General features: G+C 46.8%; 1 protein-coding gene across 1 annotated transcript; it reads right to left on the minus strand.

Annotated features, from left to right (window-relative positions):
- Positions 1-4,174: 4,174 nt before the first annotated feature.
- RXFP4 (relaxin family peptide/INSL5 receptor 4) lies at positions 4,175-6,923 on the minus strand. Its single transcript, XM_072428495.1, has one exon. It carries the CDS (start codon positions 6,581-6,583, stop codon positions 5,384-5,386), a length of 1,200 nt encoding a protein of 399 aa, XP_072284596.1. The 5' UTR covers positions 6,584-6,923; the 3' UTR covers positions 4,175-5,383.
- Between the last annotated feature and the right edge of the window lie 4,726 nt (positions 6,924-11,649).

Genomic DNA, 11,649 nt, shown 5'->3' on the forward strand with positions numbered 1-11,649 from the left:
CCCTGCGCCGAGTACCCGTGTCACTATGAAGGGTCCCGACCAACCCTGGGCCGAGTACCCATATAACTATGAAGGGTCCCCACCAACCCTGCGCCGGGTACCTGGGTCACTATGACGGTTCCCACCGACCCTGCACCAAGTACCCATGTCACTATGAAGGGACCCCACCAATCCTGCACCAAGTACCCATGTCACTACAAGGGGTTCCCCCATCACTATGCTGAGTTCATGGGTCACTATGAGGGGTTCCCCCCATCCTGGGCCACTACGAGGGGTCTCCACCATCTCTCTAACTCAATATTTGTGACGGAGTGTCACACAGAAGTGTTTCTTGCAGATTGCCGATTTAGATTCCGACGTGACAAAGTTCAACATTTTTTTGCGAAGTTCATAAACAACTTTTATTGACTGTAAAACCCAATTTCCTTCCCATGATGGCACCACAAACATCTCACAATCCGGGCAGAACCAGAAGAACAGGTTCATCCACAGACCGCCACCATTGCAGCACAGGTTTGTAATCCGCGGCAACCTAAATATTGGAGAGGGGGTGGCAAGCACCCCATAGATGGGGGAGTCACAGGGAAACTGGGCATAGGTGGCCCTGGGGTCACTCCATGGGATGCCACACTACCAACCAATAGCATGGAGGGGGCACCTAGAAGTGAAGTATAAATTCCTGATAGTATATTCATTCCTGAGGGGCCCCTACAGGACAGCCGGGCTCCGCAAACCAAATACCCCTGGTGGGAAATTTTTGTATTTGTCTAAGTTCTTGTATTGTGCATGCAGGGGAATTTTGTAACGTGAAATATTTTGGCTGAAGAGCTTCAATCAGAAATTAAACTGACCCTATGGCCCCCTCATGACCCCACTTCACTGGTTGTCCTTTCCTGGACCCCTTTTGTTAGGTTCTACCCCCACTCATATAGGTGACACCCCACAGGACCGGCCGGTGCTTCTCTGACCCATCACCCATCTGCTACAATTTGGCTCAGATCTGAACACTCCTTCAAGAATTGAATGCTTATTGGCTGCTAAACTTACCCCCCTCTCCTGACCAGGGGCAACTGTACCCATATCATCAGTGTGACCACTTCACCTGTCAAGGGGCTTCATGTTCTGACTGATCCTGACCCAATCCTTGTCAGGGGTCATTGTCCCTGGTCATCCATGTTATCGCCCCCTCACCTGCCAGGGGGTGCAATATTCTAATTGGTGTATATATGGGGGTGTATATAATATACCCCCTTCTTGATGAAGGGTCCCCGCCATTCCTGAGCCGAGTACCCATGTCACTATGAAGGGACCCCACCAACCCTGCGACAAGTACCTGGGTCACTATGAGGAGTTCCCACCAACCCTGCGCCAAGTACCCATGTCACTATGAGGGGTCCCCACCAACCCAGCACCAAGTACCCATGTCACTGTGAAGGGACCCCACCAACCCTGCGCCAAGTACCTGGGTCACTATGAGGGGTCCCCACCAACCCTGCGCCAAGTACCCATGGTGTATATATGGGGGTGTATATAATATACCCCCTTCTTGTCAGGGGACATTGTACCCAGATCTTCCATGTTATCGCCCCCTCATTGTACCCAGATCTTCCATGTTATCGCCCCCTCACCTGCCAGGGGGTGCAATATTTTAATTGGTGTATATATGGGGGTGTATATAATATACCCCCCTTCTTGTCAGGGGTCATTGTACCCATATCATCCGTGTTATCGCACCCTCACCTGTCAAGGGGTGCAATGTGACAATGATCATGAGAAGCACAAAGACATTGGGATTGGTTTCCTCAGGGAATTCAGGTTGTTCACATAGCAAAGCCGAATCTCACCATGTGAATGATCTTTCACCAGGGTTATGAAAACGTGATGAGTGAACGAAGCCTAAAAAAAATAAAAACAGGAGTTTTTCCGTGCACGATACATGGAAAAATGTTTTTTTCTCTCTGTTGCTCATGATTGGGGATTCTTTGCTCTGTGAATTTTCACGGCATTCACTAAGCTGAGTGAATTGTCCCATGATTCACCTTGGTAAGCAAGCAGTTCTAATAGCCACTGGAAGAACATCATGGGAGAATCTGGGGCATCCAGAACACCTGGAATGGATCCGGTGCAGGATTGAAAACATTTGGCAAATATTGATGGGTGAGCTTCAGATAACCCTGTTGAATTCCAGAAAGGAAACGCCATGATTTGACATCGTGCTCCGAAACTTGTACTGACCCCAGGATGGTCCCACGATTCCTCTGAGATGTATACAGAACGTCATACACAAGATCTATAGGAGCGGAGGTACATAAACATCTGTCACATGACCTCATCCACAAGGATCATTTCTTATCATAGCAGCTTGGGGGTAGCAGGTTTTTGGGTGTTAACCCCTAAATCACATTCAGCAGCCATTCTCCATCTTTATAACATGGGGGAACCCTTGAAATAACTTTCAGGGAACCCCTCCTATAATTCCTATATTCACAGCTCACAGTATGTTAGTGTACTGGTCAGTGGGATGAATGTCACCCCTACAGATAGCCAAAAAGATCATTGGTGTCACCTAAACTGACCTGATTGGCGCAAACTGCTCAATGCTCAATGAACCCCTAGCGCCCTCTGGAGGAACCCTGGGCGAGAAGCGATGAGTTGCCCATTATGATGTCATATTTACTGTATGCCCATATATGGTATGATATGAATTGGGGATCCGCAGGGGTTGGGATACCTTTGGATCATACAAGAAGGTTCCCCAGGGGAGAGGTCAGACATCCTGGCCATGTATGAAATGGCTGTAGATGGTTTTTGGGATGAGGATTTGTCATCTATTGAACATGGCATCAGGTTCTTTATTTTTGCAGCTGTTTCAGGCAGTCTCTTGTAACATCAACTAGCAGTCTCATTAATTTGGAATGAATCTCTAGAAACCCCTTGGTGCTGAACAGCCATCCCTGCAGATCCCAAGTAATCTAGCAGTCGTCTTTCCAGATCAATATCAGTCTCATACAGTTCCCTGTAATCTCTTTGACGTCTGTAGCTGTCTCCTGTAATCTCTCAGATGTCTGTAGCAGTCTCCTGTAATTTATCAGCAGTCTTGTGCAATCTATCACCTGTGTCTAGCAATTTTCTGTAATCTCCCAGATGTCTTTAGCAATCTCCTATAATCTCTCAGCAGTCTCCAGCAATTGCCTGGAATCTCTCAATTGTCTCCTATAATCTCCCAGCAGTGTCTAGCTGTCTCTTGTAACCTAGATGTAATTACAAGCAGTCTCATGCAGCACAGGAGCAGTTTTTAGTAATATGACGGCAATCTCTGCAGGTCTCGTGTAATCTAGCAGTCAGTTACACTAATTTGGAAGTAACATCCAACAGTCTCTTCTAACCTGCAACTATCGCATGTAATCAGGCAGCAGCTTTGATCTGACTCCACTCACCTGTCAGCAGTCTCCTGTGACTTGCCAACAGGTAATTCCAGTCTTCTATAACTGCAGCAATCACATCAACAACCTGGCAACAGTTTCTAGCAGATTAATTAACTCTGCCAGTAAGTGCTGGAAATCCCTTTATTCTGGCCGCAGTCTCTGTCACTCGCCAGTAATCTGGCTGCAGTCCCTAGCTGTTACCTCTACCTGGATGCAGTGTCTATCAGTTTATTGCAACCTGGTTGCAGTCCCCAGCAGACTCCTCTAACGTGGCTGCAGTCTCTAGCAGTCTCCTCTAACGTGGCTGCAGTCTCTAGCAGTCTCCTCTAACCTACCATAGTCGTTTTTATCTCTCCACAGTCTCTGTTTATCCTCAGTAATTTTACAGCTGTCTCTATTGGTCTTGCAGGAGTTTCTAGCAGAGTCATGTAATCTATCTGTAGCCTCTAGCAGTCTCCTGCTGCTAATCTGGCTATTAGTCCAAAGTAATTTAGCAGCTGTCTCTAGCAGTCTCCTGTATTCTGGCAGCTGTCTCTAGCAGTCTCCTGTATTCTGGCAGCTGTCTCTAGCATTCTCCTGTATTCTGCCAGCTGTCTCATGTAATCTCTCTGCAGTCTCTAGAAGTCTCCTGCAACCCGGCCCCATTTTTAACATTTTTGAACCCACCAGCAGTTTCCCCATAGAAGATAACAATCCAGGTGAGAACAAATCACCGCAATATTTTCCTTGCAGCAATGAAGTCACTGAAGTTCACAACAGACAGATTTTATTTTACACAGAAAGATTTCCATACACCCCCCCTTTTGTTCTACGAGCCCAACATCAATGGCAAGAGATGGCATATCAATAAATTGAGGAATGACAGACATGTAGGTGCCCACTGGGGTGACATTGGATCAAACAATGGGGTGATCACAATAGATTTGGCAGAATACCTCATATAGGGGCATGCAAGGCTTCTTGTTTTCAGCCAATCACAACCCAGCATTTTATATCCTATGTATGAATACATATGACTTTTTGCTCTCAGCCAATCACAATGCAGCATTATATACCCCATATAGGAGCATGCAAGGCTTATTGCTTTCAGCCAATCACAATAAAGCATTCTATACCTCATCTAGAAGCACGTAAGGCTTATTGTTCTCAGCCAATCTCAATGCAGCTTTATTACCCTACGTATGGCTTCCTCTATATACAGAATTACAATCTAATAAAGAAATAATTATATTACATTCATATACACAGAAAATATGATCAGGATCCCTTTAAGTGCTGACAATAAATACTTTGTTGCGATTATAAAACAATTTCAGTGTTCAGAACAATGCAATGACCTGGGAAGAATTACGGACTGGGAGATTGATTGGGATTTGATTGGTTTTGGGATAAAAGATGCAAAGTTTCAGTTTTTTTTTTTTTTTTGAATATTTGCTCCGTTGTTTAGTAATTGTTTTCATTATTCCCTTCTGTGCAAATTTTTTGTTTTTGCCATTCCAAGCGTTCGCTCGATTGTTGGATTCCTCGACAGGGAGCTGAGAGGCTCTATACTCTCTTGGCAACAAATCACCTCACTATTCCAGCTAATGAGGCATGCAAAATGCCGGCAACTTCCTCAGCGACCTATAGGATGGCATGTGAGGCTGCGGCACGACAGAGAAGTCCCCCCGTCCTTCCTTCATCAGCATCATTTGGGTTATTTTGGGCACCGAAGAAAAAGACTTCAAAGGGACCTCGTTCTGCGTCATTAGCCAAATCACCCTCATAGATGTCTTTAGGTGCCCAGGGAAACCTACGCCAGGCTTTGAAGTGTCTCCGGTATCAAACAAACAACAGCCACCATTGGCCAATTTATCAGTTTAGGTGAACTCAAAACAAGCCTGTGGTTTTATTATTTTCCCATCTTGACAGCCCAACATTATCCGGTATCCCGGCATTATCCACCCTCAGTCACCTGGTTAGTCTATAGAGGGCTCCTCCTTCAATGTGCCTCCATTACGTTGAAATTGGTCCTTGGGTGGATTTTCGGGAAGAATGGTGATTGTGGAAACTGAGGGGCCGTGATATTCCCTACTGGTGGTGTTAGGTAGGCTCGACTTTCGGTAGAGTGGCATTTCGGTCTCCTGGTCCATGCTGGGCCCTTTAGCTGAGGGCAAAAAGCCAAAGACCATGGCCTTGAGTTGCCGAAACAACGCCTTGAGCGACTTCCGAAATTCCTTCCTCATTAGGCAGTAGATGACGGGGTTCAAGCAGCTGTTGCTGTGGGCCAGACATATGGTGATGGGGTAGACGTAGGTATGGAAGTAGTAATAGGCGTCACTCCACTGAACCACCTCAAACTTCATGAGAACGCCCCAAAGAACACCGGCGTGGTTGGGGAACCAGCAGACCAAGAAGACTATGATGACCAGCTGGACGGAGTTGGTGATTTTGCTCTGCCGCTGTTGGTTGTTGGCATTCACGTTGTGTTGCCTCAGGAAGTTTAGCAGAAGAATGTAAGACGTAGATATCACAACCAGCGGTATGAAAAATGCAATGGTGATCCTTTGGATGTGGTAGATTGCCAGCCATTTTTTTCCTGGGAATTTAAGGAGGCAAAGTTCATCCCCTAGGACCTCTTTGGTGTTGGCAAAAATAATGGTGGGTATGGTGGCCACCAGGGCTAAGAGCCACAGGGCGAAGCTGATCCACTTAGCTACAGAGGTGGACACAGTGCACTTCAGGCTTAGTGCCGAAGCCACTAACCAGTATCGTGCCACTGCCATGGCGGTCAGAAGGAACACATTGTAGTAGACGCTCAGCACAGTCATGGTGAGAACTATTTTGCACATTGGGTATCCAAATGGCCAGCTGAAATCCATGATGGCGTCCCCAGCCCAGAAGGGCAAGGTGAAGGCAAACTGGAAATCGCTCAGTGCCAAGCAGAAGACAAAGATATCGATGGCAGTGAGGCCGCTGGCTTTCTTGACCCTTATCAGGTACATGACGAAAAAGTTGCCCAGCAGCCCCACTGTGCAGACCAAGGAATAGATAACGGCAATGACGATTTGGAAACTCACCAGTCCATAGGTTGGGATGGTGGCATCATCGGCCACGCTGACGGTGAGGTCATTTTGTGTGGCATTCCAAGATAGGGCTGCCGAGGAGTTGAAGCCCATCTCTCCAGGTGGAAATCTCAGCAACTCAGAAGGTCTATGCTCGTCCAATCCCTGAGCTCAGCTGGGTGTCATCTATTCCGGGAGGTCCATTGGGCGTCCACCATAGCTAGAGGTTCCATGGGATGTGGAGAATTGCCAGATACAGGTACTTCCTTGTATCAGGAGGACATTCAGATGGGTGATAGGTGTCACAATTCAACGTGCTTCTTCCTCACTCATCTCAGCCTCACCCTGTTCCAGGAATCACTCAACTGGACTGGTTGGTGGAGCTCAGCAATCACACAGTGTGACCGTCCCAGTGCGCTCCTCCTGGCTTCTGTATCAACAAGTGCTGGGGGGGGGTCCTTCTCTCTCTTCAGTAGGCAGGGCTTCCACCACACAATTCTCAATATGTACAGAACCCAACTTTTATATCACTAGAGAGCAAACACCAAATCAGAGAGAGGAGGACAGGACAAAGTGCTGAACAAACAACCCCAGGGAAAAAATATTACATTTTTATGGCCTGCACTATAAAACTATGTGTACAAAACAACGGCGTGGGCAATGAAAGGTGCCTGGGAGTCAAAGGGTGGGGAATTTATTAATATTAGAGGGGTCAGTGGTGGAATAATCTGCAGAGCATATAGCATGGAATGCTGGGATTTGTAGTTTCCCAATACTAATCACCTTTCCCCCTGTACTGATCCCCCCCATGGCGCAGTGACTCATACCACGCCTCCGCCATGTCTTGGTGTAATTGGTGAAAGTTGATGTGAAGGCACTGTGCTGAGCCTCACCAATCAGAGCTGACGGTATGCCAGGGACGGTGACACGGTGTCACAGCGCCCTATATTTAGCTTCCTGCTCATCCTGTATGGGGGGTGAATCTCTTCCTCACACAATTCATCTCATAGCTGGAATATTGGAGGCTCGGTGGGTACAGAAGGTAGGTGAGTCTCAGGTTGATGTATTACCCACTGAGCCACTGGTGTGCTGGCTGCCCCATCAATCCCAGAACTCCAACAGGTGGCAGCACTGAACTTAATGCTGGGGGTTGTAGTTCTTCTGATTTCTGCATTCTCAATTATATGGAAACTTTTATCCATCCACTTTGGGCCAGAGGTGGTAAAATCAGACCGCGCCCCCAAAATAATACCAAATCTATCAGGGATGGTGGGAGCCCCTCATAATGGGCACAGCGGGTGTAGATACCCTGGAACTCAGCCCAGGAACGGTGCAACTCCGACACCTTTTATTATAAATGATTGTACCTTTTTATCCCATTCCTGGAAATCTTGCTGCACTCATAGGAATCTTTAGTCCCAGAACTGTGTTGGATACCTGGCCCCCCCTCTACTTGTATTGGTTTCATCCATTGGCCCTATAGGTCACAGGGTTTGGCGGATGGAACCACAGCATGCACCAGGGGTGTGCGTGCATCCGCCGAACTTAAAATTGCCAAACATGAAGATTCTTAGAACAGGTGAATAGAAACCTTTCATTACACTCACCTTTATTATTTTTTCCCCCTTTTGCCTCCATAATGCCGCTCCCTGATATGAATCGTGCAGATTTATAGTAACCCCAGGTAGCCATACATAAACTCCCCGCCACTGTTCCTCTAACGCCAAGCCATCTGCATGGATAACGTACAGATTAATAATAATAATCTTCTAGCGTTACGTCTTTTTGCCAGATGCACCCGACTGCCAGGTCCTCTTTACAGGCAAGGCAGCCGCTTTGTCATCTCTGATCAATGGCCATTTAATTATTTGACAATTAAATCGTCTGGTCTTGAAGGTCAGCTGACAACTTGCTCACCTTAATGGCTGATATCTTGTTTCAGCTTGGAAAAATTTACACTGAGCCATTAAGGGCTCCCCCTTGTGGTACAAATACAGATTTCTGTAATCAATAACCAGAAGATATAAAAGAGAGAAATACTCAGGAATGACTGAAAGAAAAACTCCAAACACAAGATGATTATTATGTAGTATCTGGAAGTGTTACACTAACACTGACTGATGACAGGTTCACCTTGAAGCAATTTTAATTAAAATAATTATAAACATACTTTAAATTAGCTGAACATACTTTGCTGGGGATAACTCTGGAGCTGGGAGTCACAGCCACCATGCCCCGTTGCTGCTCATGCTATCATTCCATCACCCTGATTACACATAACTGTATTATGACAATATCTGAGCCCCACGGTCATTACATATTTCTTGCACCAGGGGGCAGCGCAGAACAATCGATCAATCCTGATATTGATCACCAGTTCTTGGCAGACAATACCAGAGGGAATCAATAAAACCAATCGTCTCGTTTTCCATCTCGCAGATACACCGCAATCTAATTGTGACAACAAATCTTTGAAGTTGAAGAGGTCACCTCCACGGGTCGGTATAACGAGATCAGCGCCGCACTCCATTATATGCTGATTGTATTACGGTGACAACAAGCGATGGAAGAATATTTTTATTACATTGTTTCCAATCATTTCTCCATAAAACGGATTTTATTATCTAATAAGCTATAAGCCCCAGCATGGAGGTTAAAAAAAAATAAAAAAGATCCACCCCCTCACAATACAACAACCAGGCATGAGCAGCCAATTAGAAAGCTCAGGTAATGTCATGTGAGGGCTGGCGATGTTCTAACAGATAACAGAAATGAGTAATGGAACCTCAGGGGACGGATAAAAGGGACCAGGGGAGGGGCATCACTGTAAGCATGGGAGGGGCAACACTGTGAGAATGGGAGGAGCTGAAGTCATGACACAACATGGTTACTTCAAAATCCAACCTAAATCCAACTTCAAGGAAATAAAGGGAATAGGAGACCCCTGGACAATGTAAAAAGGGAATTGGAGGTCACTTGAACCAGGGGGTCCGCAGGACAGGGAATAAAGGGTATTGAGATACTTAGGGGGGCCAGGACAGGAAATAAAAGTAAAAGGGGTAACTAAGACAAAAATAGAAAGGAAAAAGTGGAAGGGCTCACTAGAACAGGAAGTAATAGGAATAGGGGACACCTGGGAATAAATAGAAAAGAGCGGGGTCACAGGTATCAGTGAAGATCAGAGAGAGGATCCCCTCCCCCCTGCACACACAATGTCAGACTCCTTTTGTATACACTGCAGAGTCACATTGAAAGTCACATGTAAACATGGCCCGGGGCAATCACAGAGAATTCAGGGAAATGGTTTAATGTATGTCAGACACGGCCATTAACTGCGGTACATACAGCTTACCGAGAGGCTAATTGAGGGCCACAAGCGTGTCAAGTCCCTGTGTGTCACCACTAATTATAGAATTTAAAGGAATTTTCAACGCATCAACATCCATTGACGTCAAAGTTCATGGCTGGTATTGTAGTTTCCCTCTTGTGTAATGTAAATGGAAGTGAAGGGAAGGGATCTCTTCAGTAGGAGCATTGGAAGGTTCCATTATATAAAGGGGGGGGGGGGGCTAATCCTGGATCAGTTCACAAATGTCTGACACGGATCAGCCCCTGGTGCTGCCTTTCACCTGGTGACTACAATGATACAATATTGCAGTATGATCACTGGGGGAGAAGAGACTGAGAAAATGCTTCCCCCTGCCTGCAGCACACATAATTACAGCGTTGGGTGTTCTCCACTGTCACTGTGCATTGTGGGACGGCAGCCATCAGATCCCACATTGCCTGCCCTGTTTGCACACCGAGCTGCAAATCACAGGTTTTACGAGGAGCGTCAGCGTTTACGATGCGTTATCAGCAGGTGAGCAGCTACTGGAATGAGGTGATGACATCAGGTGACCTGTGACTGGGAGCGCCACCCAGGGCCAAACATCTAAAAACTGCCAGGAATGAGGAACGAAAGTCTACAATGTGCAGAGTGGGCAGCAAATGGGGAATCGAGGCTGTGATATCGTTACCTACCTCTGTCTTAAAGGATCCATCCACCTAAAGGTGACATATTGGGTAATGGTGGATCCTAGTGGGCGGGTATTACCCTTTAACATCCAATAGTCAAATCTACCAATCAAAATTCCTAGCTCTGTAATGCCATTCTGTGGTCCCACCCCTAAAGGGGTCTCCACCACTTATCAGGAAACCCCACCCACCTTACAATGACCCTACTCCCCACACCTGTCTGTGTCCCTGCTGCCCATTCGCTGATTCTATCCACTATTCTGGGTCTCCGCCCCAGAGGGGATTCTTGCCCACCATGCTGCATCTTCACGCACTTTGGGTTGTTCCCTTCTGTGGCCCTGTCCTCCTTAAGATGCTCACCTGTGTCCACGCCCATCTGTCTGTGACCCTGCTACCTACAGGGCGCTTCAACCCACCTAAGTCTTTACCCCCCGGGGCTGTTTTTTCCCACCTTTGCAAGTCTTACACCACCTAAAGGATGCCCTTGCCACCAGAATTTTTTCAGGCCAGCAAAGTCATTGACTTTAACTTTGATTTGCAACCTTGAAATAATCCTGATGGTCAAGCATAAAAAAATAGATCAGCAAAGTTTGTACAATGTAAAAATAATAAGTTATTGGTGATTGGCTCAGATCATGCAGCGTGTCATCTATCAGCCTGTGTGCCACACATGAAGCATGAGGCATAGTGCACGCCACAGATCCGGAGATCACGCCGTCCCTCCCCCCTTCCGCCATACATCTAACAATTTCATTACCGCTTTATGAGCGGCTAATAAAGAATTGGGGGACTGGGATGCAGGGCCAGGCCTGGCCCCAGGACAAGCGCTATAGATCAATATTGACACAGATTAGCGCCTGTTGTCGGGGAGGAGGAAGACGCCGCTGTGTGGACTTACTGAGACTCCCCTGCGAGGATGTTTACCGACATCTGACAGTAATTGCCAGATGGTCCCCTAATTAAATTGGCCGGGAGGGGATCATAGCACATCGGGCTGATTGTCCCGGATCAAAGCGGCCTCATCACGTCCATATTGTCACCTTATTGTGCACATGTAATGGAAACCGCACATGAAAAAAGTGACTAGGGGCACATTTATAGGAACTGCAAGCAATATTGCTTCTCTGAAATACTCTGCACTGCTGGAGGACTCTGCTCCTTCC

Source organism: Pyxicephalus adspersus, chromosome 12 (assembly GCF_032062135.1).
Source record: "Pyxicephalus adspersus chromosome 12, UCB_Pads_2.0, whole genome shotgun sequence".
Lineage (NCBI taxonomy): Eukaryota > Metazoa > Chordata > Amphibia > Anura > Pyxicephalidae > Pyxicephalus > Pyxicephalus adspersus.